This window comes from Colius striatus, chromosome 3 (assembly GCF_028858725.1).
Source record: "Colius striatus isolate bColStr4 chromosome 3, bColStr4.1.hap1, whole genome shotgun sequence".
NCBI classification, from domain to species: domain Eukaryota; kingdom Metazoa; phylum Chordata; class Aves; order Coliiformes; family Coliidae; genus Colius; species Colius striatus.
This window is the reverse complement of record NC_084761.1, coordinates 60,574,144-60,602,127: the sequence shown is the minus strand read 5'-3', so window position 1 is coordinate 60,602,127 and position 27,984 is coordinate 60,574,144. Positions and strand designations below refer to the sequence as shown.

General features: G+C 35.8%; 1 protein-coding gene across 4 annotated transcripts; it reads left to right on the top strand.

Annotated features, from left to right (window-relative positions):
* The first annotated feature begins 227 nt into the window (after positions 1–227).
* HPGD (15-hydroxyprostaglandin dehydrogenase) lies at positions 228–27,435 on the top strand. 4 transcript variants are annotated; one of them, XM_010204510.2, is made up of 7 exons: positions 228–420; positions 592–715; positions 4,714–4,820; positions 14,638–14,734; positions 23,670–23,746; positions 25,689–25,852; positions 26,764–27,424. In XM_010204510.2, the coding sequence occupies exons 1-7, from the start codon at positions 328–330 to the stop codon at positions 26,897–26,899; spliced, it is 798 nt and encodes a 265-aa protein (XP_010202812.2). In that variant the 5' UTR covers positions 228–327; the 3' UTR covers positions 26,900–27,424. The 4 variants fall into 4 exon arrangements, with proteins under 4 accessions (XP_010202812.2, XP_061850336.1, XP_061850337.1 ...); XM_061994352.1 differs by having other exon boundaries at positions 228–715; positions 26,764–27,429; XM_061994354.1 differs by lacking the exons at positions 228–420; positions 592–715 and having other exon boundaries at positions 4,733–4,820; positions 14,610–14,734; positions 26,764–27,426.
* Positions 27,436–27,984: the final 549 nt, after the last annotated feature.

Below are 27,984 nucleotides of genomic sequence, written 5' to 3'. Positions count from 1 at the left end.
GTCGCTCATTGCTGAAAAGCCTGGGGAGCTGAAGGAGATGAAGTCGGTCTCCTCTCTAGCCCTTGATCTCTAGGGTTCATCCAGGCACTCGGGAACACGATCTGACGACCTACTCCGTCCCTGTTCCCTCCTCTCTGCTCAGGGCGGCTCTCGGTCACAAGAGAGGGGAGCGGGGGGGGAAGGGGAGCGGCGGCAGGAGGAGGAGGAGGGCGGCAAGAGGGAGGGCAGGAGGGAGGGAGCGAAAGAGGGAGGAAACCGGGCAGGTGACACGGTGCTAGGTTGCTCCGGCTCGGCGGGCGCAGGGTCTGCGGCAGCAGCGCGGCAACCATGCACGTCAATGGGAAGGTGGCTCTAGTGACCGGCGGGGCTCAGGGCATCGGCAGGGCTTTTGTCCAGGCGCTGCTGGGCAAGGGCGCGAAGGTAAGCCCCCGGGAAAGCCCCGGCCCTTTGCCTCCCGCCCTCACCTTCAGCAGCGTCCCGTGGGCTTGGGTGACGGCAGCCCGCCGGGTTCGACTCTGCGAGGGAGCCCTCCGTCCGCTCCTCCGTCCGCCCGCCCGCAGCTCAGGCTTTCCCCTCCCTTCCCGCGCTCAGGTGGCTCTGCTAGACCGCAACTCCGAGGCCGGGCAGCAGAGCAAAGCAGCCCTGGACGAGCAGTTTGAAGCGCAGAGGACGGTGTTCATCCAGTGCGACGTTACGGATCAGGAGCAGCTGAAAGGTAAGAAGGAAATTGACAGTGCTGTGCTCCGGCTTAACATGCAGCAACCTGAAAGAAAGAGCCTAGGCTGCTGCACCAATAAGTGTGCAATTAAGGTTTCTGGAGGACAGCCTACTCCCAATAGCTTCTGACAGTGACTCAAAAAGGATTTGTTTCTGAACCTCTAGATGTGAAATATTACTACCAGTGTGTGCGTATTTCATCGTGTTGCTTGGCACACCGTAAAGAAAAGCCAAAGAAATCGTTGCCATTAAGTGCCGTGTGTGATATTTTTGCATGAAAGTCTCTGCAGAATATAATTGTTATTTTATGAGTAATATATATGTAAACTTTAATGCACAGACTTGCTTTTTATGAGGCTTCAGTACAGACTCCAAGCTGCATTCCATTGTCACGGGAGTGATAAATTTTGCTCCGAGTTGCAGTGCTTTTTCCATACCTTTTTCCATACATTCAACCTGTGCTGCTGTAGCTGAAAGCAGCATTGGTAAAAGATGGCATGTTGCTTTCTCATGGTGTTAAATATAGCTCGATAGCGTTCCACATGTTTTGAAGATGTGGGGAATGGCAAAGAGCTCCTCTTCTGTATAATTTGCACTTAAATTTTCACTTAGTGACTAAACCGTGTACTCTACTGAGTTCTTAGAGTATCGTATAATGTTGATGTACCCTTCACAATATTTCACAACAGGCTCATCACTTCATCAAAGCATCATTATTAAATTATACATTTGTAGGCAGTGACTCAGATTCAGATTTTGATAATGCTTTTCTTAGCGCCATCTCCCTATTTGTATCAGGCCAGATGTGAACATTTTAAGTTGTGCTTTTATTCTCTACACTTCAGTGGCCACTTTCTCAATAGCAGTGATTGAATGTATCCATTCCTCTTTCACAAAATGTTGCAGCTAGTCCAGAATTTAGCAACACCATTCACTAATTCCTAAGGTTTACCTTGTCTGTAAGTGGGATGCTGAACTTGAAATTTGAGATCTGCTATAATCAGCAAACACAGTTTTTATCAGCTAGGTTGATTATTGACTTTTTCCCCAAGTGAGAGGAGTAATCTGAGAGCAAGAAAAAGCATCCTAGGGGTAGGAATAGAATGTGCTGCGGCATGGGTGTTGTCTCAGTGTGCTTTCTCTCCCATGAGTCCTCTCCTCTTTAGTGCCAGGCTAGTGCAGGACCAACAAGGTGTGGAGCTGGGGTAACCAGGACTGGTCAGTAAGGTAGATTTTGGAAACAAGTTCGTAGGAAGAGAACAGTTAGAGTAGCATCAGAATAGGCTCTTAGAGCGTAAACAAGAAGGGACAGCTGCTGTTTATGCTTCTCTGTTATTGCATTATTCCTCAGCATAAATTTGCAATCATGTCTTACATCCCTATGGGGTTTCTGGGATACTTTTAGTAGGTTTTTTGGCTGAGGGTTTTTTTTTTTTTTACTACTGCTTTATTTTCCCGTTCTCCCCCTTGTAATTAAACTTTGATTAATTTCACTCTTCGTGTTTAAAGTTCCAAGTGAATGAACTCCTAGTAAAGTTCTGTACTTACTTTTTACGTTAAAGGTCATGTGCATGAACAAAGTTCCTCTTATTTTCACTTCAGCCCTTTCAATACGAAACAAGCTACAGTACTAGAACTACTGTCTGTAGGTACATACTTCTTACAGATAGGAAATCAGTTGCTTCGTCTGCGCTCAAGTCTTCCCTGTGCTTTTTTTTTTTTTTCTGGTGGCTCTTTCAAGCAAGTCTCCTTCAAAAAATTTCTATCGTGTCTCACTTTTGAAATATTAATATAGCTTCACTTTTACTTTCCATGAATATTTAGAATGTTCACACATAACTGATGTTTGTATTTACTGTCTACTGTTTTTCTCATGTCTCCTTTAAAATGGATTCTCCTCCTCATTTTTCTTTGTTCAATATATCATGTGATACCTGCTTATAATTTTTATGATTTCATAAGCACTAACCAGTGCGAGATCTAAAGACATAATCGTTTTACATTTAAAAAAGGAAAAAACAGTCAATTTACACTGACATATGGGTGATAACTTTACAAAGAATTTAAAATGAGATTCTTCTTTTTGTGGCTAAATAATAGATCGATTACTGTAGGTAGGTAAAATTTTATCAGAAATAGTCAAAATTTGGTAATCATTCTTTCCTCGAACACAGATACTCAAACAGCTGAAAACCATTTGGTTCTTTTCTCAATGTGTAAATACAAAAACTACAATTAGGTAATTCTGTGATTTTAATAAACAAATAATTGCCAAAAGTACTATTATCTGTATTGTTTTTGAAGGCAGGGTTGGACTAGATGATCTCTTCCAACCCTACCATTCTATGACTCTATGATTCTATTAGGAATTGGGTTAATGAAAGATGCTATTCAGAGAAGGCTTAAAATGGCTAGTTTCCAAAATTTGGAAACTAATTGAGGACCCAAATTGTATTTATTCTACCCCTTGAAGCAAAGTTAAATTATCAACTCTGCTCTCAAAAAAGACAAAGGTTTTATTTTGCCTTCATTAATGCAAGATTGGAGCGACGAGAAGTAATTGAAGAGTTAAGATGAGAAATCAGAGAGTGAATTAGCAACAAAAGAAACACATCAAAAGTCAAAAAGGCAGACAGCCAAAAATAGAGGCTTTAGTAATATTAAAATATTCTGGTACATCATAGGAATATTAGAAAAATCTTGGACAAATAAAACCTTTCACATATGTTGCCCAACTCTAGTTCTGATGGAAAGATGATGACTGTGATGGACCTGCAGCATTCAGGCAAAGTCTGTAATAGTGCCAACCATCTGGTGCAAGAAAAAAAACTTTGTAAACCCCTGCAGCTGCTGAAAAGGTAGATGTCTCAAAGTTGCTGCTCTTGATTAACACTAATAGCCAAAGACTAGAGATCAGAAATTAAAATAGTCCTGGTCACCTTTTAGTGAGTGGTTTCACTAGGGCCTGTCAAGCATAATTTCAGTATACCTGAAATTCTCTAGACTTTAGTCAGTCACTAAATGCTTTGGGAAAAAAAAGCGTTTGGGAGGGGGGTGGCGTCTTGATTTACATGATAATAAGTATTTAGTGATGAGAAACAATATTTGGAGGGAAAAATGAACAAGCTGTATACATGTCAGATAATGTCTGCAGTCATGGAAAATCTTAGTCTGGAATGAACATCTGGACATCATCTCATCCAACTATCCTGTCAAAGCAAGGCCAATCTAGATGAGTTGCCTCATCACTGTGACATCATCATATGTTTTTCCATACACATATTTCATCTTAGTTTGAACAGTCACCTGGGAGAACACAATGTCATTGTGGAAATTTACCAGTTCCTTGTTTAGAAATTCTTTGGAAGACAGATGACTATTTTAATCAACAGAAGAAAGAGGACTTAGAGTAACACATTATTAGAGTTACCTGCCAAATAGAATGTAAAACAATTTATTCATAAATAGATACATTTAGTGAAGAGCTATGATTAATTATTTGTAGTTGAAAGATTCATATTAGTAGTATCACTGAATAATAATTACGTTCTTAGGTTAAATTCAGACTCAACAAAGAATATTTTTCTGAACACATGGAGATTTTATTTAAAGTAGTGCCAAATCTTGAATCTAGTATCTATATGAAACCATTACCAATCAAGTTAAAAATGTTTAATTTATTTTATTTTGCCAGACAGCCTATCTCTCACAAAATGTGTAGGTGCTAAGAACTTCCATTAGCTTCTGTTATTAGGTATTATAAAACTGAACAAAAAGGTGACTACAGTATTTTAGTCCTTTCGCTTTTCCTCAATATGTTTAATATTGGTGAATGGTTAGATAAATAATTTAATTGCATATTGGTCATTAGTGGCTGAGAAAACAGTGAAGATATTTTGGCAGACTAATGAAACGTTAATTTCTGTGTATGCATTATATTTTTATGTCTTGCTTTCCATCAGTGTTAAGAAATTTTACTCTTGGATCTTGCTGTAGGTGCTTTCAAAAAAGTAATTGAACATTTTGGACGGCTGGATATTGTGGTTAATAATGCTGGAGTGAACAATGAGAAGGACTGGGAGAGCACTATACAAATTAACTTGGTAAGTGTTATCTCCTTTCACATGTTCATTCTTCAGTGCTTAACACTGAAATGCACTTAACAGCCCTAGTCTTGCATGGATTCCGTCGTATGACAGAACATTGTTGAGTTGGTAAACACAGCTATTGAAACAGTAATCATGTAACTGCATATGTACTAACCAATAAACGTGTATGGTGGGTCTTTTAAGTTGTCTAAGGCATACAACACTGTGTCATGGTACTCAGGCTAACACCAGACAACATTCTCTTTCTATAAAGCCCATTGAAATCCCAGGTAGTTGTAACAATTTAGTGCATGAAGCAGTAGAGTTGCACCTACAGGAAGCCAGTCTGTTTACATAAACATTTCATTTACTTGTGAGACTCAGCTAGCCTGCATCAGGAGTAAATTGCTATTTGTTGGTATTACAAGAAAACTTATTCAACTGAGACCTCCACATTTTCTTTACCAATGAAGCAAGCATAAAATCTGAGCTTTTAATATCAGCTATTTTGCCATTGTTAGTGGCAGAAGTTCACCACTTAAGACCACTTCCTTGCTAAAACACAGTGTATTCAATGAGCCTGTAGAATTTGTTTTTAAACTCACACCAGTTCTTTGATATTATGTGGTATCTCACTAGGTGACATCACAATATCTGTTTCCCAGTTGAAAGCTTTTTAATTTAGACTACATTGCCAGGAGACTTAAGCTCCAAGGGAAAGATAAACTTTCTACGTCAGTTAATAAAATTCTGACCAGCTTGTGTTCTGCCACTTCTGAAGTTACCATTTGGTAATGATTGATCAAGTCACCCCTATGAAGAAAATTTGACAATGTGTTATAACCTATATCTGCAAAACAGGTAGCAAAAGGACGCTTAGAAGAGTGCAATGTGCAGTTTGCTTCACTTGATCATTTGGAATTTGTCAACACAAGAAAGCTCAGGATAAGAAAGTTAAAAGTTTGAGATTTTTTTGCCAAAAGTTTTAAAGATTAAGGTATCTGAGTATTTGAATAGTAATACTTCCATGAACAAACAAAAAAACCCCACCACTCCAGGACAAGTAACAGAAACTGTATATGAGAAAAGTTCTAGGAAAAAAAAATATTGAAAAATATTTATTTGGGAAGAAAAATATGTATTGAACATTACTTATTCTTGATCTTTTATATCTATCCAAGGTCTGATTTGCATATTCTTGGAATGGAGCAAGATTTAATCTGAGACCATAGGTTAAAATTTCCACAATAAATTTGTTTGATTTCCTTTGCTTTTTCTTTATATCTTCTTTAAGACTTAGCTACACATATTTCTTTGTCTCTTTCATTTCTAAAATATTCAGACAAATTAAACATCAGGAAACTTCATACTGTGAAGTTACAGGAGTGTGATATCCTCATTGCTATGCAACATCAATATCTATTAGTACAGATTGCTTGAATTTGAAGGATGGCTTTGCTCGTGTTCGAGATTACTTGTTTATTTTTATGCCTGGTTTAATACAGGATACAAGTTACTGTAGACAGCCATCCACCTGTCAAATTTACAAGGACAAATAGTTAGTTATCAATGGAAAAATTGAAGTACATGTGAGAAACACACTTGGCTGTGATCCATCTTTAAATTTAGCTCAAAAATTGGAGGCATTTCTGATCAGCAAATCTTGCTATTTAATGATAAAGATATTTAATGTCCAGGTAACTATCTTAGCTTAGAGTGCTGTCCAAACAATTTTTCAATGACAAGAGATTGAGAACCTCCTTCTACTATTCTTTTTGTCTTGTCATCAGTGACAGGGTTGAAGCAGACAACAGGCAGTTTTGGACCATCTCAATTAGCAGAACAACTGGAATCCAGGTCTTAGAAGTCTATATGTTCAAATATCAAGCTACTGCATTTAATTTTTTTTTTTTTTTTCAAATATAGGGAAGACTATATAGTTCATACATTATTATATAGACAAGCTCACCATAAATGTCCTAATGACTTTATACATATTTGAAAAATGTCATCAATATGTGCTGGTGACTGGAATAAGAACATCTAAAATGATCAATCAGAGTAGAAGTACAGCCACATGGCTTAAATCAAGGATACTCTGAGATCCAAATATCCTCATATATCTTTTGATTTGAATATTCTTAACCACTCTAACTTTGAGTCAACAAACTAGGTTATTTCCATAGGACATTTCTATCTAGTTGTTTTAATTTCCATAAAACAAGATAAAATTTTCTGTACTTTTTGGGTTTTTGTAATTGTAACAATGGAAGAATAGCAGCTATTGTAATATGTTATATTGGGTAGTTCCATAAAATATTTTTCACTTCTTGTAGAGAAAGGAGCCAAATATGTATGTAATACACGATTTTAAAATGTCCCCATTTCCCCAACATAACACATTTTAAGTGTTCTTTGTATTATCCCTTAAAAACAGGAGTAACTTTAGGCCACATATTTTGATACAGGTTATGGACATATGTTCTGTTTTTTAAAAAGGGGGAAAACCCCCTCTACATGCCAGTCTTCATCTTAGTGGTATCATTTATATAGTGATACAACAAATATTCCCTGCCCTAGTTTAAAGTACAAAGTACAGAAGTAGAACAGAACAAGATAAATCAGAACAAACACATATGGGGTGTGTTCTTTATGGCTAAAAGTGCACAGAACCAATTGGCCTTCAGGAATGTTTTTAAAGGAGTGTGATAGCACTTCCTGAGAAAGCATGAGGAACAGAAAAGTAGCAGCACGTTCAAAGAGTGAGACTCAATTTGGAAAGAAAAAGAGGGAATAAAACACAATTCCCAGTTGTATCCATTACAGTTTCCAGAGAGCAAAAGAAGTTTGATAAAGATGAGTGGAGAGGGGAACAGTATCAACTGTTAGAGATTTAAATTGCAGTGCTTTCCACGATTCTGCTATATTTTGTGCTAAACAACATCCCCCTTTTCATTACTTTGTTAATATTTCTATCAACATTTTTAGTTAAGTATTTCAGCAGTGCCATCCATTTCTCACCTTAAATCTCCAAAGCTGATAGTGCTGTCTTGATCTGTATCAGCTTGATCAATGGCAGATTCAATCACTCATACTTATCCTAGTTACACTCCTGTTATGATATATGAAAAAAGATCTTGAAACCATACAGTATCTCTGTTTCAAGGGGATATTACCAGTGTAGTTTCAACAGTCCCATCACACACACTCATACCCATGCATAGAATAGCATAACGACATACTACACGTACCTTCCTATCACAAATCCTACCTATGGTCTTCCACCATGACAAGCACAGTGTTTCTTGCATTCAACTTCATAAGAACTTGTGCCTAGAGAATCCAGAAATTCTATAATCTGAGTTCTTCCTCTTCAAGTCCTTAAAGAAAGTGCCCACATTTTTATGAGGCTTGAATATATAAGCTAGTTAAACACAAAGTGCTGTTCTAAGAAGTTTCCCTAATTTTGTCTTGTGTTGATGATGCAGGCTTTCTGGAATCACTGTAATTACACTGGCTGCTATAATTATGGTATCCTTTCACTTTTTAAATGTACTTAGCACATTTTTTACTAAGACAATCCCAAAATTTATTTGGAGATTCCCTTTTTTGTGTTCATATCAGAGATTTCTGAAAACTGACATAGGTTACAGTATACAGTTAAACGTAGCATGGTATTACATGAGTACATTTTAACTATTATCTGAATCAAAAGTACAGAAGCACATTACATAAAACTTTACTATCTTATTGGGTTTTTAATGCCAACAGATTATTTTGCAAGTATATATAAAGTGATTCTCCAAATGAAACAAAATAGACGTATGAAAGTATTTGACCTCAAAATCACAATTATCTGCTGTTTATGTGATGATTTTTCACATTTTAACACATTCTTCTGGTAAAACTTTAAATTGCAGGACTCAACTTGTGTATGCCAAAAAATATTGTGATGTTTCCCAGAGCGAAGTGGAATTCAAATACACATGCAAAATTTGTTCAGATGCGTGATAGTCTCACCTTTTATTACTAGGCAAAATGTAGCAGTACCCAAGAATTTCAAGTTTTTAGCCTTTTCATGGGTTTGTGTAACTTATTTCCATAAATTACAAAGGTAACAATTTTATGTGCATTTAGAAAAGTCCTTTCCTAAAATAAAGTCTGTCTAACTCAAGGTTTGTCTACTTCAGAGAAGAGAATGTAATACTGCATATGTATGTGTGGCTCAGCTTATTATAGTTCATGGTGAAAAAAAGTTCGAGCAAGTAGCAAAGCTTGTGTCACAGGTTTATGTGGAGCCATTCCTGGCTCATTTAATATCCAATTCATTCAAAATCAATTCATTCCTCAGAAGGCAAATTAATGCCTTAGAAGAAAACAGAAGGATAACTAGACAAACTTCAGCAGTGACTAATTTTATTTATTTTTGAGATAAAATTTCATGATCATAACAAGTTTGTTACATTGTGCAAGCTGTAAAAGAGATGCCTTGGGAGTATGCTACAACACTCTTCTGGTCCATACATGTTACTTGCCTTTCCCACTATATTACAAGAAATAACAAGGACTGAACTTTCATCACAAAAATACTGGACACATTTCAGCAGTTGGGACTTTCCACCAGGTCCCACAGTATAGAGGCAAAAACTGTTTCTTAATGCTACCAATATAGAAACAAGACAGTGCTATCTCTAGAAGACAAAATGGTACAGGTAGCTAGCTTACCAAGCTTGCATCTAAACTAGATATAGAGTAACCATTGTTCAACAGCTTAGTTGCTTATTCTTTAGCATAAGCGGATGTCAGAAAGAGAGGTTTAAGTGACTAAGGAGAGATCTGGCCACTCAACAGTGAGAAGTACCACTTACTTTGAAATCAGTGACATGAGGGTCAGTCCTCTAAGAACATAAAGAAGCCTGTGTGTATAATTATCCTTGTTGCTCATGTTGGAAGGAAGGATACAGATTTACCTTTATTGCACAATAAGCCAAGAAACTTCTTAGCTTACAATTTTAATGTATGTTTATAGTAATCAATGTTGAAGTACAATGAAGAATAAATTTATTTGAACCAGGAACTACTTAAGCCCAGCAACTCAAAATGCAATACTATTCCTATTTTTTTCAGGAATGGAGGGTGGGGGAGAAGGAACTAAGGAAAACCGCACATTAAAAAAAAAAAAAAAACAAACCCATAGAGTTTTGCTCCCACACTGTACAAAAGCTACTGATTACCACCAAATAATCAAATCCTACTGCACATTCCCTTTTCCTTTCTGCCTCTCTCCCTATGCTTCTTGTTTTCCACAGTCTGAGCTGGAAATTCAAAGTCAAGAGCCTGCAATTTAATTTCATACAGCAAGTAAACTAACTTGTATGTAGGAATGCCAAGGTACTTACATGCTTGCTACAACCTGTCTGCTTCCTAGAAAATCTACATTAACAACAAAATCAGTCCCACCTCCTTGTCCAATGGTAAAATGCTAAAAATTTTCCATGGATATCTCTGGGAGAACTTAGTTTCAGACTTTTGAAGTTAATCTTACACAGTTCATAAGTACTGAAAAATGTTTCCTTATAGATAGCCATCAATTCACAACATCACAGTATGAATGTCAAATGATCTTGGGTCAAATTCCAGCTCTGTGCTAACCTGCTTTATGAAACCACAAGTCAATGGCTCTTCCATTTGTTTTTTCTCCAGTATCCCTAACACTGAACTAATTAGCTCAGAAACATACATAAAATGTTAGGAATGATATTGATTACCATTTTGTTCTCTCAAAGGAATTCATATTGTCTCATTACCTTGATAAAAATAGTCATCTTAAGCACTGAAGGAATGCAAATACAGTTCCTCAGCATAAAATATTAGTATGCATAAAGAACTATCAGACAAGAGGTGTCAAGGGAAACCTTAATAAATAGGTATAAGAAATTATGTCAGTTGAAACATCTGCCTGGAAACACTAGAAATAAAACACTGTGTACTAGATTACTTTCAAAGCAATTGCCATTTGCAAAGGATGATGATTAATGATGTTCTGGGCACCATTACTAGTTTTGGCTGTTTGGTTTGGGTTTTTTTTTTTAATTGATCAAGAGAGCAAGATAAAATGAACCACAGAGTAAGAAAATTGACTTACAGGTGTTGGAACACAAGACCACTTTACAACATTGACTAACACTGGTTCCTAACCCCAGAAAAAAATTAATTAAGTCTCTGTAGAAGTCTTGAAGCTTTATTAGAATTAGAGCTTCAATTTTTTGTTTCTTTTAGAACAACGCATATTAAAACTATACAGCTGTGGGATACACAGAAATTTAAAAAATCATAGGTTTTGCAAGTTTTTTTTATGATTTTGAGACATACCTAAATTGCCATATAATGGTTTGTTAAATAAGTTACTGATTACTATTAATAATACTTCCAAAAGCAACTGCAAATGTTTTGAGTATTTTCACAATTATTTTATAAAGTTTACCATGCTGTCAGATACTAAGCTTTGGGTTTATTACTGTATGGTGCTTCAGAGTGTCTGATGTCTTCTGATTTAAATCTATAATTTATGGAAGGTAATACCAGGAGATATTCACACAATCACCATTATAACTTCATTGGAAAGAACCCTAAATTCTCTGCTAGCAGCTGAAGAGTAAAATTATTTCTCTTAGGAATACGCTCAGACTTGCCATGCACCTTGACAGTCCATCTTCATTATGTGTTATAGTAAAACACTGCACTTTGGTGAGAAAACAAACAGGAGTATCATAATATCCATGCAGCTAAATTCAGTTCTATGCAAAGGAATTGTAAAAAATTAAATTCTGATGCAACACTTTCTTGTACAAAATTAAGTCTCCCACCATATTTTCATCTTAAAACAAGTCAGATTTTTTTTTTTTTAAACTAGATAATCTTAAATTTAACTTTCCCAAAATTTCTGTTTGTAATAGACAAATTACAAGTTACTGTTGGTTAAGAGCATGGCGTTAAAATATTACTTTTTAAATTATGCATGGAGAACTACACAATCTGAAGACACCTTTAGTTTCTGTTTATTGAAAGGCATATCACAGACATTTTTCAGCATATCACAAAGCCAGGAAACTAGGCTGCACAAAATGCATCATTCTTTACCTGCCTTACTTTCTATTGTGTATTTAATGATATAGTGAAGTAATAGCTAAAAAGTTCTCATCTCACATTCAGACTAAGTATTCTGACATTAACAAATAGGGATCCAAGGGCACATTTTGTATTAGAGGAAGCCCAAGGCTCTTGCAAAGAGATATTTATTAAAAAAAAAAAAAAAACAAGACCGAATACACTATCATTCTTTGGAAAACAATAGTTCAAAAAACTATTGCTTTTTGGAAAATTTCTTTTCCATCAGAGTGTTTGGCACCCAGATGTGAAAGCCAGCTAACCTAGCTGGAACAGGCTCAATTGGAAAGTAATACTAAGACTTCTAAGCATACATTATATGGCTTTTGTACTACACTAAGTTCAGCCACTGCTATTCTTCCTTGGAAAACTATTAAATGGACTTTCTCTCCTGGAAAGAGAAAGATTCTGGCAAAAGAATGGGAGCTTTATCACTCAATGCCTTTCCTCTGAAGTGCCACCTACTGTATCCAGCCATCTTCTTTCTCACTTAGGATGATTAGATGAAATAAATCAGTTGAAGAAGAAAGCAGCTTGGGGCTCCTTGAGGATTTTTCTGTTCCTATAGCCTTTTAATTCCTAGAAAGAATAGAGCTAGGTGAGTCCTTGGCTATACCACAATTAAAATACAAGAAAAAAGTGAGAAGAGACAAAACAGATTTTTCTCACCCTATATATTTGGTTCAGAGTTTCTCTCCAGATTAATTCTTTATCAGCTCAAACATCAGAAATAGCCATGTCACCTGAGATCAGCCACATTCAATGGTAAGTTTGTATCAAGGATAACAGCAGGTTTAAGGGCAGTATCCAAATGAAGGTCTGCATTTATTCTGAAGACAACCTCTCACAATACCTACAAAAATGAGAAGGCTTCCCTAGCCACTTGAAGAAAGGCTAGATTCTAGAAAGAAAAGAGAGTAGTACAGTGATTTTGATATGAGAGTCAAGCTACTCTCCTTATTTTTGTTTTACGACTGTCGTTTCGAAAAAGGCTCATCTAGTTCCATGATCTCTTTGAATTCAAAAACTAGAGGAACAGAAAAATCCTCAAGGAGCTCCAAGCTACTTCCTTCTCCAATTGATTTATTTCCTCTAATCATGCTAAGTGGAATTCTCTTTTTCTGTTCAGCAGGCTGAGCCACTGCTCCAGGGCATGATAGGACCTGCACCTGCTCTCCACAGACAGCATTAACCCCTTCCTTTCTAAAATGTTTTAAATGGCATTTTATATATTTAAAAATACCACATACCCTCAAGTCCAAGTCTGATTTTAGTTGAGTTGAGAATGAGCTGAGATTCAGAATAAGTATACTTTACAGCAACTGTACTGGACATTAACAATCTTGATTTTCAACCAATCCTTTAAAATTTACATATGCCAATCAATGTTAAACAGTACTAGATTACATTTATAAGGACTCTACACCTTTCTAAGACATGCATATCAGATTTGGTTTGGTAGTTTTCAAGCCACTGAACATAGTTCTTTGGAAAGTTTCTGTTAAAGTATTTAATCAATAACATTATTTTGATAGTAATAAAAAAATTAATGGCATGTTACTTGAAACTAACTTTCCAGGAGAGAAACAAAAAAAGCTTTTTATAAGAATTTTTTTAAAAGAAAAATTTAAAATGCTACTTCAGAATTTTTAAATATTCATATTTTTAAATATTCTTTTTTTTTTACACTGTTCCAAAAAATAAATACACTGAAATTATATTACTGCTGAAAATATCACATAAAATGCTGCAACTATGGAAAATGAAAAAAAACTTCATCCATTATCAAAATTCCAAAACAAACTTGGTTATGTGGCCTCAAGTTGTTTTATCTCTGACAATTGGCAGCTTGGAAAATGAACAAGCAATATTAATACAGCAGGACATGCAGTCTTCCAAACCTGATTCCTGTTGAAATCACCAAGCATGAAGGAAAACTAAAATTGAATTAGGAGCTTTATGTTTTATAGCATGTGTCTACCTTGACTTCAACAAGGCTTTTGACACTGTCTTCCATAACATCCTCATCAAAAAGCTCGGACAGTGTGGCTTGGATGAGTGGATGGTGAGGTGGATGGAGAACTGGCTGAATGACAGAGCCCAGAGGGTGGTCATCAATGGAGCCAAGTTGGAGGCCTGTGGCCAGTGGAGCTCCACAGGGATTGGTTCTGAGGCCAGTCTTGTTCAACATCTTTATCAACAACCTGGATGAGGGGACAGAGTGTACAGAGTATTAGTGTTATTTTCAGATTCAATCTGTAGATTTTTTATAATGTAAAGCAGTGTCTCAATAAAAATGCTGGGATTTTGATCAGTTCACCCACTATATATATCCTTAGATAAAATATTCGTTTATAAATTACTTATTCTTTATTTCTTTTTCTTCACAGCTCTTATTTCACATTGTAATATTTTAGTTTGATTATTTATATCTTAATAAGAATCATTAAGCTGCTATTTTTTCTATCCATTGTAGTTGTGCTTATGAAGTTACTGAGTTGCATTACTGTGGAGTGCCTTCTGTGTTTATAATCTTCCAAGTAGAAATAAGATCACTGGTGAAGCAATACAGTCTCTAGGCACCATAAAAAAAGCAAGTTTCAGTTTTTAGGAGCATAAAAGAAATATCTTTTGCAGATACTTATCCCTTTCCCCCCTATATCAGACATCTGTAATTAGAGGAACCTACCTCGGCCTAGAATACATGAGAAAAGGAAATGGAGGTGATGGAGGAGTAATCATTAATATTTCATCCTTGGCAGGTGAGAATGTTTTCTGTATAAAGAATTTCTACTCACTGTTTTATTTCTAACATAAATGAATCATACTGATCAATTATATTTTTTCTTCTTTCTTATGGCTCTTCCCTGGTTTTCATCATAGCAACAAAAGGAAATCAAAGAACCACTACTTATATTTGCTTTTTTAAACTCAGTTCAATGAAAAAATCAGTAATTTACTTAATTTATCTGTCTCGTATTTAAAAATCTTGAGCATGCTGTAAATGTTTTTTTCCAGGTTTCAACACTGCTACACATTGAGGAGAACCTCACTAGTTTCAATTCATTATGCTTATTCAACGCTATTCAATAACATTGCTGAATTAAAAGATAATGTACACTACAATGTGTGTAAAAAAACAAAGTCTAATGTATAGACATAATTTGAATTCAGAGTTTTCTAAATCTCATTATTTTTTACATTGTAAAGAATTTCTTAGGTATCAAATATGGAAAATAAGATAAACTTAAGTGTGGTAGTAGTGGCAGGTCATTCAACTCCACAGGAGTACAACTGTAGAAGTATTTAAGATTAGACTTATAAATGAAGATTGTCACTCATCAACTCTGTGTTCCAAGTGCTCTCAGATGTGATCTACCTCTGCTTCACAAGTCATAAAATTAACACTCATTTCACTGAGCTTTAAGCAAGCACATTCTCTGCTCACTACTTATCTATGCTGGAACTGTATTTCAATGTATTGACATGAAAATAGAATTATATGGCTTCTATGTCAGTTAGGATAATTGCTGCTTAGTTGTGTGGCAGAATTCTGTCCCCTTTCCTGTAGGCAAGTGCAGTGTTGCAGTGGCTGGGCTCACAGCAAAAAAAGCACAACTGAACAGGAGACATTAAACAGAGAATGATGTTACCTGACACTCTTCCTCAAAAAAAAATGTGGGAGAATACTTGCATTCTCTCGTTTGTTTGAAGAGCTTGTTTTCTGTTATTACTGACATACTGTGTGGGAAAGAATACATATAACAGTTTATACTTAGATTGTCAGTGCTTTCTTTGTAATCTATGCAGAATAATAAATTATAGTAATTTTATTCCAGAGAATTCCTATGTGTTTTAACAATGAAAAGCCAGTAATATAGCAATGGCCATCATTCCTGATTGTGCATAGATGTGAATAGTCTGAGAATTGTTAGAATAAACTTCAGTTTTTATGAGAGGTTCAGTTAACACTATAATGCATGTGGATCTTGAGGATCTGACTCAATGCACAGTGAAAGGTTCTTTATTAAAAGTCTCTGTGTATCTTAAAGTCTCCACTTGCAATACTGATGCCAGTAAGTTTATATTTGTTGGCTCAAATGGACATTCTATGGGGACCAAATTAACCCAAATTAAATTGCTATTGCAGTACAAGGGTTCATCAACACAAGTAAAAGATTAAATGTTTTCACAGAAGTGCTGATGCCTACACAGTGCTTAAGAAACGGCAGAGGTAGCAAGTAATATGATTCTTTTAGTCTGAAATGAACACAAAATTATTTAAAGACCCAAGTCCTTGTCCGTTGACAGTTTGTCAAGAGCTTATAAGCGCCATTTTAATTATTTTATTAAAATTTGCATTTACTTACATTGTTAACATTAATATTGTGCCATAATGATTGTGGGTATCTGTCAAAAAAAGTGTGCTTTGTTTTGTTTGCTGTTACATGGCTTGTATTGAGCAATTGTTTCCAAGGTCATAAGAAATAACACATCATAAAAGTTGCTGTACACTTATATTTATCGTTTATTTATTTATTTACTACTATTTGTGCTTTGTGACTCTGTTTCTTCTTTTCAGTCTGAAGGTCTGAGTCCTGCATTTTACTCTGTATACAAAAGGCAAACTGCCATTGGCTTGCTTAACATTCTCAGTGCTACTTTCTGTTGATGATTAAACTTTTGAGTGGTTTTGACATCCCCCCATTCAAGTTCTCCATAAGATTTTATCAGATATGCTCTGCAGAAAGCAAATATTCTTGTGTCTTTCTGAGCAGAAAGAAGAATTACATTTAGTACTTACTTAACATTCAATAATATTTGCTTTACACATTAATTAGTTTCCAGTTCTTCACTATGGGAATTTTGCCAGTGAGTTGAACTAGGGACAAAACCAAGACTTACCGTTCTATATTTCCAAACACCCACGGAACTACTTAAATTCTTCCTATGAAGTGGATGCTTAAAGTATTCATTCAGCTGGGTGAAAGCCAGTGCCTGCTCCATCTTTCCAGTCTCAAATCTTGCTTTCTTTAGTATTTCCGCAAGACAGGACTCAGTAAGAAACAGAGAGAAATGTGTGAGCACATGAGGCAAGCACCCAACTCCTAAGCCACTGAATCTCAAAGGCATAAAACTTTTCTAATTTTATGGGATTTGTGCATTTGTATCAAGAGGAAGTAATGACACTAAACAGCTGAGATAATAAGACATGTTTCACAGCCAAGTCATCCCCATAAAAGTGAATGCCAGTGACTGCAGGTTTTTGGATTGTAATAAACTTACAACATTTTACACTTTGAATTTGAAACTATTTTTTTTTCTGTAGAAAACAATGCATATTAAGTTTAATTTCAACAGAATATTTACAAGCAATAGAAAAAACATGTAAAACCAAACTCCTGAGATTATTTACAGGATTAAATTTATTACTCTCTCTTACCTTTTGATGGCTTGACACCTGTACACTTTTAGTAAGTAAATGGGAAAAAGAGTTCATGTATATGTATGCACTTTTGTTTTGATAGCTTTCATACTTTCAAGAAGGTATTCTGTAAAACTGAATTTGTATCTGTCCCTATTCTAGCAAATTAAAAAAAAAACAAACTAAGTATCCATAAAAGGCTTAAAAAATAGCAAAATATTTAGCATAAGATGATGCTAGTTTTTCAAGAGATTGTTCAATGTATATCTGTGGTTTGCCATCAACTTCAAGCACTCAGGCTCCACAGGCAGTCAGTTTGTCCTCTTATAGAAAGCTTTGGCACAAAGTAGTTGAGGTACCACCATGGCAAACAGGCTTCTTTAAGGATCTGATGTCACTACATATATGTTACAAGAACAAAGCTAAACATATGGTTAAGTTCACTGAGTAAAGGCAAAACATTATCACAGTGATACAGTGGAGCAAAGGTGTAAACAGCTGTACAGCTGGGGTCTTCAGTTCGGCATCATGAAAGAGCTTCTGGTCTTTTTCCTTCCCCTTTATACAAAGAAGGACTCTGAGCAGAACCCACGGGAATGAGGCTAAAAATTTTAGAAGCTATTCCCTTGAGATTTCATTTTTGAAAAAAATCACAGAAATTATACAGCTTAGATTTTTTGCTAGGATTTCTGTGATTCATTTTGACCCAGATCACAACACTGTAATTGATGTAATTAATGTGATCTTGTATCCCTCAATATTCTTGAGAACAGGATATTATATAAAACCTTTCAATAAATTGTCTCATAATTCTATAGGAGTGCCCCTAGCTTATTTCTCTGGTTATGTATCCACTTCTTCAAAAGAGACTTTCATCTTCAAAGAACATTGTAAGCATATTCCATAATCTTTATCCAGACTTATGCCTAAGGGCGACAAAGGAGATCTCTGTAATGTGGTTTGGAAAGACGTTTGATTTAAATAAATATAGCTATTTATAAGTATTATATGCTTTGCAATAGCTTTGATAAGTATATTTTATAAAACAAATCTAATACAGAAAGGAAAACAAATTACTTTGGCAATATTTTCCAGCACGTAGAGAAGTGCACTTTTGGTTTTCTTTTAAACAGGTTCTATTGCTTTGCCAAAACTTACCTTTCAGCCTTTTTAACATATCTCTTTCATAAACAACTACATGTTCAGAATTTTAGGAATCCACACTACTGTGGTTATCACATTAGTGAGAGAAAAAAGAAATATTTAAATGAAATATTTAAACATTGTAACTGTTAATATATATGTCTAAAGTATAACTGGGAATAGAGTTTCATCATTGCATAACCACTGTGTAGAAACAATGCTTTCTGATGGACCCAAAGCTCCGATGAGATGAACAACCATGTTAGAAAACAGACTACAGTTCTTTATTCTTTGTGTCACATATCTAAACTTGAAGTGCGCTCTTCCAATAATTAATGAAACCTAAAGATACTATCAAGTGAAATTAAGTTTGTGTCAGGCTGCCTAACAGTGCATCCATGGAGCAAACGGGTCAGAAAGGATATCTAAAAACTAACCTATCTTAGGAAGAAATAAATCAAGGAAGAAACTTGTTCAAATTTCTAATGGCACGGTGTGTTCAGTGGGAAAGCATAACTGGGGGAAAATACTTAATTCTGTATTCATCAAAGCTCTTCAATAGACTGAAAAGAGATACTGACCTCAGCAAAGCTTACTGATGCAATTCAAGCTGAATGATACAATCCCTGATCTCCAATACTAATTTCTGAAGATGTGGATTTTGAAACTATTGACTATGATAAATGAGCAGTTGTAGTGAGAAGCCTGACACCATGTCTCAAATGGTAGTGAGTGGTTTGACACTAACAACAAGAGGACTAGTGTAAAACCTATGACAAGTGCTGTCTCTGTCAGCCCAGTAGAAACTGAGAAAACAACAAAAACAGAGCAGTTAACACTGAGGTACAGGATTAATGTGTTACCAAGCTGACAGCCTTTTATGAAGACGTAACCAGGTGGATAGATGGTGGTAGTGCAGTAAATGTGGTTTATCTTGATTTCAGTAAAGCATTTGACACTGTCTCCTACAGCATCCTGGCAGCAAAATTGAGAAAGCATGGGCTGGATGATCAGGTAGTGAGGTAGATTGTCAACTGGATGAAAGGAAGAAGGCAGAGGGTTGTGATCAATGGGGCAGGGTCTAGTTGGAGGCCTGGGTCTAGTGGAGTCCCTCAGGGATCGGTGCTGGGACCACTACTGTTCAATATATTCATTAATAACTTTGATGAGGGAACAGGGGGCACTGTCAGCAAGTTTGTTGGTGATACTGAACTGAAGAGAGTGGCTGACACACCAGAAGGCTGTGCTGCCATTCAACGAGACCTGGACAGGCTGGAGTGTTGAGTGGGGAGTAATCTAATGAAATTCAACAAGGGCAAGTATAGAGTCTTGGATCTGGGAAAGAATAACCCCATGTACCAGTACAGGCTGGGGAATGAACTCTCAGAGAGTAGTGTAGGGAAAAGGGACCAGGGGGTCTTGGTGCACAGCAGGATAAGCATGAGCCAGCAATGTGCCCTCATGGCCAAGAAGGCTAATGGCATCCTTGGGTGTATTAGAAGGGCTGTGGTTAGTAGGTTGAGAGAGGTTCTTCATCCCCTCTACTCTGCCCTCTTCAGACCACATCTGGAATATTTTGTCCAGTTCTGAGCCCCACAGTTCAAGAAGGACAGGGAGCTGCTGGAGAGAGTTCAGCACAGAGCCACAAAGATGATGGAGTGGAGCATCTCCCTTATGATGAGTGGCTAAGGAAGCTGGGGCTCTTTAGCTTGGACAAGAGGAGACTGAGAGGTAACCTCATTAATGTTTACATTAATATTATTAATGTTTACATTAATATGTAAAGGGTAGGTGTCAAGAGGATGGAGCCAGGCTCTTCTCAATGGCATCCAATGATAGGGCAATGGGTATAAATTCGAACACAAGAGGTTCCAAAACAGAAGAGTTTTTTCAGTATGAGAGTGATGGAGCACGGGAAGAGGCTGCCCAGATGGGTTGTTGAATCTCCTTCTCTGGGGACATTCAAAACCCACCTGGAGGAGCTCCTGTGTGACCATCTCTAGGTGGTGCTGCTCTGGCAGTGGGGTTGGACTACACAATCTTTCGAGGTCCCTTCCAACCCTTAAGATTCTGTGATTCCGTAATGCTGGTCCGCCTGAACTGGTTTTGTTAAATCAAAGAGCATTTTCAACTCATTAAATCATTTGCAATTTACTAACTAGATTTCAACAGAAATCATTTGAGAGGAGAAGGAAGTTCCCTGATCCCTTTCATATAATAGATTAACAGTGCAACATCCAGAGAGAGGAAAATCTAGGCATAGTTGCCTCCCATTGAGGCAACTCTCATTGGTTGAAAACCACATGCAACACTTTCCATGAGTGCACTTTCCCACCACCATCCCTTTGAAAACCCTTCACTTTCTCTACTCCATTTTTTTGTGCATAATGTTCTTCAGTCCATTTCACTACTGTTCCACTTTGCATAAGATAATTAAATATTCATGGGAGCAGCAAATACAATACAGATTTTCTAACAAAGGTATGCCCTAAACAATATGCTCTGAATTCTTCTCTCATTTGTTGAATAAACACTCAGGCAGAGGAGGCTCAGTGTCACACAGTGGTTCATCCCAAAATACTTGCTAGCAGAGTCCCTAGGACATACTGCTAGCAAGCCGAGGTTTGATTCCTCCTGAAGTGTCTCAGAGCTGGAAATCTCACACTGTACTGAACTCGGGTACAAAAATGAGACAAGAATGTCATTGTTTTGAGAAAGGGATGCAAGGACTAGTCTTTGTGTCACTGCTTTGGCTGAAAGTGAGTCAATTGATTACTTCTTTGGTTTTTAGCAAAAAATTATAATTTCCATTAGAAGAGAACTGGGTTTAATGCTTTGATTCAAAAAGTATTCCTTCCTGACTTCTTGTTCCTGCTGTTTTTTGATATTTAAGTAAGTCTTTGAACCTTATTCCACTTCATTATTGCGAGCTTGGCCCTTCCTTTGTTTGTTTCTTTACTTTGTTTCTCTTCTCTTGCTAGTAACAAGTAATTTGTCTTCTTGTGTTTAAAAAAAATTGACCTCAGAATTCCTCTGCTGTGTTTCCTGGTAGATTTTGTCTTTTGTGTGCCTGTTACTCGCAGTCTTATTGGGATTTTTTTTCTTTAAAACATGTCAAACTACTCAGGATGGGTTTTTGGTTTTTAGTTTTTTAAAATGTATAAAAGTATTTCTAATGTGCTAATATTCCAGTGTTTCCAAATATTTGAAAAATGGTGATGATCCTCAAAACTCACCAGAGGAATAGTAAGCCTGTGTTGCAACCACAACCCACAAGAGACTACACAAAAGCCATTTTTCATAAAGCAAGTTCTCAACCAGAAGCATAACACATGAATCCAAGCTAAGCAGATAAATACAAGTTTAAAAGAACAACCAGCCACTAGATTAAGTTCTTTATTTCACACCAGTGAACAATACCAATAACAGTGTTGCTTTCACTACGTCACCAATACAACATTTAAACCAAGCTTGAAGCTGTGGGGCTGTTAATTAGAGCTTCATGCCATCTGAGAAATCTCATTTTTTCTTTCAGACAAAATGGATTCCAGAGCAATAAGCCCATGCAAGTCTCTGTGCACATTATTTTTCTGGCAAATCCATACTTAAAGCTGGGTAGTATATACTTCATCTCCACTGAGATGTTACACCCCTTCTTAAAGATATGAAATATGAAAAAATAAAAACCATATCTGAGATATTAACTACAATGATTTCCACTAGAATCAAACACTAAGTATCAAAATCACTATCTAGTTTTACAACACCTTATTCAGGAATACAAACAAATGTTACTCTCTAGGACAGGCTGTGGTTTGCTATTCACAAAATCCTAGCTTTCTAGTAGAACTACAGTATCTATGTGGTCCAGTTCAGATCTCATTCAAAAGTGGAAATGCTGTCATAATGGGCAGATATATATATATGTACTCTGATGGTCAGGCATATCTTCTTCACCAGGTTTTTGTCATCAAACTCTGTCTTACTGGAATTAAGTTCTTAATTTTCCTTCAAAACCTCTGTTCTCTCTTCTTTCTCTACTATAAATAGTGATTTTATGCTCTTCCACCGTAAAGGTTCATAATGTTAAGAGTAATTTTTATTTTTTCTTCTCCTAACTTCTTCTTCTAACTAAAGATTGCAATGATATTACCCAGGATGTTAACCTCTTTCTCCTGTTCCCTTCTGAAAATCTTCAATCTGGCTTTTCATTCCAAGAACAGGGCCCACTGTAGAAGGTACCATACCAAGAAATCTTTTTCTGCCACTCTAACTCAATATAGAAAGTGCTTCAAAAAGCTTTTCTATACACATCTCTCCTTTCATTTATTTTGCTCACAGAGGTCTTCATCTTATATATTCACAGTGATTGCTCACTTATCTCTATACTCTCTCTTTACTTAGTCCTGCATTGACTTTGCAATGCTTTAGCAATTTGCTTCCTGCAAAATGCCTTCTCTATTTAAAACTCTTTTAAAAAATTATCACTTATAAAATGTTACCAGAGTAGTATTGAAAGCAAAATAAATTTTACAAGGCCTCAGATGATACATCAAGTTTGAATTACTTTTTTTTTGTAGTTATTCCTTTCAGCACAACTACTATGCAAAGTATTTGTTACAGTACTAACCACACTGTCAAAAAAATAAGCAGTAACAATATTGCATGGGCAGACATATTTATTGGCTGACTGCACTACAGTCAGCTGTGCAGCACACTCAGCAGCTAGGGTAGCAGCAATCAAAGTTTATCTAAAATACTTTACATCCTTTATATACTTTGAATACTTCACATATTCATAGAAAGCAGGTCAAAATTCTCATCCTGGAGTATTTTCTTTCAGATCCTGTCCTCTATTTTAAGCCATACTTCATAGATATTACCTTTCCTCTTAAAAGTTATACTTTTTTATTACCCTTCTTTCACCTCCTCATGTTCTTATCCATCTCGTGTCTTTTCCCAGCCTACCTCCAATTGCAAAATATTATTTGCAAATTTTTACTAATTATTTTATTGCATCTCTATAAATCCATCACTTATTTTTTACATTATAGACCCTTATGTGTGTTTAAGATAATCATAAATAGGAGTTCCCCGCATCTTTATCCAGCTACCTTTTTATTTTAAAGGACTCATGCCTGCTGCATTCCAACCTGTGTACTGTGCTACAAAGCATGGTGTAATTGGATTCACACGGTCAATAGCAGTAAGTATGTGTTTTTGAAAACAGTATCAGCAGCTCCTTGCTGCTAAGTTTCTCATGGTCCCTCTCTACTGCCACTGAACCAAAACTAATTTTCTTAGAGAAAACAAAGTATCTGAAGCAATGGAGGTTCCCCCTTTTCACAAAGGGAAAACAAAAACTGAATAAGTAGGCATGTGTGTGTTTATGAGAGATTTCACGTTCTGGAAGCATGGAAAAAAGATATTGCAAAGTAATTTAAGGACAGTGGAGGGAGCCCAAAAGTTAACTTCTCATCCAAAATTTAAAAACATTTCTCACAACTCCTTCCCAGTCATTTAAGAATTTGGTTTCCTTATTTGAAAGTCAGGTTGAAGACTTTTGTTTTTATGATCATTAAGCACTAAAGTCTACAAAAAGTGACTTGAACACAAAAAATGTTTACTGTTATTTATTCTTACCAACTCTTAACATGCTGAAAATATAAAATGACACATTCAAGGAGGGGCATGTTAGATGTTATATGATCATCTTAACCTCTGACTCCAAAACTTTCCAGGTAACTTGAATGAGTTACTACAAGGATAAAATAACTTGCAGGGAGCATATACGGTTTCATTTTCATAGGCTAAGCGTAAAGAGAGTATTCATATGATATTTTCAATCTAATTTCCAGAATAAAGCACGTGAAATGATTATATGGATAGTTTATCCATATTTTACACTCCCAGCCCCCACACAAATAACTTCTTGTATGGCTAAGTGTTGCATAATAACATAGTAGTCACAGTATGGATCTGATGCCTGCTTTTCCATTTTTGTTTTCTCATGAAAACATTGCCATGTAAGTTCAAAAATAAAGGGTCTGATAGAAAATTAGAGGAAATGCTGTCTCTCTAGAACATGAGAATGCGGAAGAGAAGAATAGTAATAAACATAGCTAATCACTATACTTACCAGGAAATTTACTACAGGATAATGTTGGGGATGTAGGAATCAAAAACATCCTAATACTTTGGTTGTTTACTTCTGCAAAAGGGCAGGCTACTATATAACAAAGATGACACCTGATTTACATAACACCAGAAAGGATTTCTGTCAAATGTTAAAATAAATAGAACTCTGTGTTGAACAGTTATGCTTATTCTTGTCTACATCTTGTATGTCTTGTATAGTTTATAAGTTCTTTGCCATCACTAAGAAAGTTCACCCAGCATTTAACATATGCCTGGATGCTGATCATTGCTATACGCATGTATTGGTAGCATCACAAACAAAGAACCGCTACCATTTTCAGAACAATTTGTGCTGCTTGCTTTCATCATGTTCCTGAACTGCTTCATAAAAAGCTCCTGTTTCTTTCCTGGAGTTCATTGGGACTTTGCTGTGGAGACACTCGGTGATAGATTCATCCCTTCAGATGGACAATAGAGCAGCTGGAAATATTTAACATTACAGTCTTTGGGGTAGAGACCAAATCGTCACGCTGTTTACATGAGGAAAGTTAAAGCAATCTTAGAGTTAAATCTTGATTTTATTTCAGATAGTTCTCTTTTAATAAGAAATTTATTATAAGTTTGGAAACATACATTTGAGAGATATTTTTGTTTGCGTAGTTTTGCTTATGAGAGTTAGATCATCACTCTAGAATGTTGTTAATGACAAGCCAAGAGCAGTACTAAAAAAATATTAGGAATAAACATCTGCATGAGAAGAGAAATGTTGATTCTTTGTAGAATTGTTCTCTCAGCAAAATAGATTTTTTTTTTCTGGTAATCTAGTATGATGGCTAGAGAAAACATGCCTCAAACTTAGTTGCTGAAACAAAACAATTAGTAGTAATGAAATTTGCTTACTAGGCCAGGCTGAAAAGTACTTAGTGGTAAATCTCATTGTTTGAAAATTTACCTACACAATATTGTTTTGCAATGTTTATGATGAATGCCTACTTTTTTCTCTTTTCTAGTTAGCTGCTAGTATGGAAAACTACGGTGTGAGACTCAACACAATTTGTCCAGGCTTTGTCAACACACCAATTCTTCAGTCAATAGATAAAGAAGAGAATATGGGACAATATTATTCATATAAGGATGAGATAAAAAGTATGATGCAATTCTACGGCGTGATGGAGTAAGTCAAATCAGATGCGGTGGGATTTTACCCTTTTTTAATGAAGATCAAGCACATACCATGGCACTTTGACCAAAATTAAAGGGAAATGTTGCCTCAGATAAAAGTTGATTAAATGTGTTATTCTATATACAAGGAACAAATGGCAGATATCTAAGGCTATTTTAAGAGTATCACCTACACAGTGATATTTCACTTCATGTGTTCCCATTTCCCAGCAAAGTGCAAATCAAATTCCCAAGTTAAAGATGGTGGGTTTAGTTTTAATAACCTTCAGTATTCTTCCATACATTTGTTTAATCAAACTTCTTTTGAGATACAGAGCATATCATTTGTATTGAATTTCCACAAAACTTGAAAGTGAACCAAGATATAAAGCAGATCAGGAACAGACAAAACTGGACCAAGTTCATAAGAGCACAGTAGCAACAATGGTGGAGCAGATCAAAGAAAAAACAAAGCCAGCTATAAACCATGACAAAGTAGATGTCACCAAATTCTCCTTATGCTAATTTCTATGTCAGTCCCACTACAGAATCAGAATAAATCAACAGCAAAGAGCTGCAGAGAACTGTGTAAGGATTACTTCTGTCCATTGCCCTGACAGAGAAAACTTTGATAGGAAGCCTAATGTCAGCTGGATGTCCACAGGGATTTACCAGTAACTGAAGCAAACAAATGATGAACTGTACAGTTGCTGCTTTATGTTGTATATCCTGATTGAGGAGACTGAATTTCTCTTTTAGAACACTCATACCACCCCTGGTTGTTTTGAAAACACATTTGTTCAAACAGCAATTTGCTCCCCTTTCAGGAAATACACATTTACATAGTTTCTTTACTTGTACTTTTCACATGTTTTATTATATCATGATTCTGAAACAAATGACAGATTTGGGGTTTTTTTTCAGCCCATCAATAATTGCTCAGGGCCTGATAACAATAATCGAAGATGATACTCTAAACGGAGAAGTTATGAAGATTACAGCATCTCAAGGGATTCATTTTCAAGAATATAACCAAACACCTTTTACATCAAAGAGATAATTAGTTTATGCTAATTATTTTTTGTTTTCATATGTGTAAACAGTTTCAACAAGAATAATTTGGGGAATAAAAGGTTAGTCTTGTATCAAGAGCAGTGACAATGTTCAAACTTTTGCATCCTAGTAACAAAGAGATGGACTATAAAATCTATTCAGAAGAATAAATACACTGCTCTGAAGCTTTTTGATCATGTAATATTAGGGGTCAGTTTTTCCTTCTGGTAGTTCTGATCTATGTACCCCAAATGTATTTTGTTGGACTTGACTTCAAATAACTTTTACTGTCATAAGCGTCTACTTATTTACATCTCAGATTCTTCAGACCAGGAATTCAGTTCAGGAATCTAGAACACAAATAACCTGTAAGGAGTTGAGAATTTACTTTTTCTTGTGAAATGTAAAAATGAAGAAGAGGCAAAATTCTCTTTCCTCGTTTATATATGCAACTGAATATGTTGCTTATGACACAAGAAAGTACAGATTTTTATCTTCTTGGATTTTAGCTATTTATAAAATAGTTCAGAAATGTTTTTGTCTTCTTTTATATATATATATATATATATATATATATATATATACACACATATATATATATGAATTTTCCCTTCTGTATATACAAGGATGAATACTTTGGCATTGACTGAAATATGTACTTATTCATTAAATATCATTTTCTAAACCTTTAAACCTTCTTTCTTGCCTTGACTGATTAAACCTCAAATCCTGATTAGTTTGATTTTTTTCTTGTTTTATACATGTCAATTTTGGTATCATAAAGTATATTCTTAGAGGGAGCATGTCATATGGTGGCAGTGAAAATTGAAAATTAGTTTTCTGCCTTCTGAATACCAGTTAGACTTTCTGAATCCAAGTCAATCCCCACCTACATTTATGAAACAAACCTTGTTATTCCTTGGGATAGATGCCTGACAAAAATTAATTTTTACATGGTAATTTATTATGCTCATACCATAAAGAGATTTAATAACTTCTGAGAAAGCTGGGAAAAGTTAATATTTACCCTCCTTAAAACCACCTACTTTAATTTCGCTAAGCATTGGTTTTTTCAGCATTGTAACTGAAAGA

Excerpts from the sequence above, each read along its gene's own strand:
- HPGD (XM_061994352.1), top strand. The coding sequence starts at position 328 with ATGCACGTCAATGGGAAGGTGGCTCTAGTGACCGGCGGGGCTCAGGGC. Across the intron at positions 716-4,713 it reads GGATCAGGAGCAGCTGAAAG|GTGCTTTCAAAAAAGTAATT; the intron begins GTAAGAAGGAAA and ends ATCTTGCTGTAG. Across the intron at positions 25,853-26,763 it reads CAATTCTACGGCGTGATGGA|CCCATCAATAATTGCTCAGG; the intron begins GTAAGTCAAATC and ends GTTTTTTTTCAG.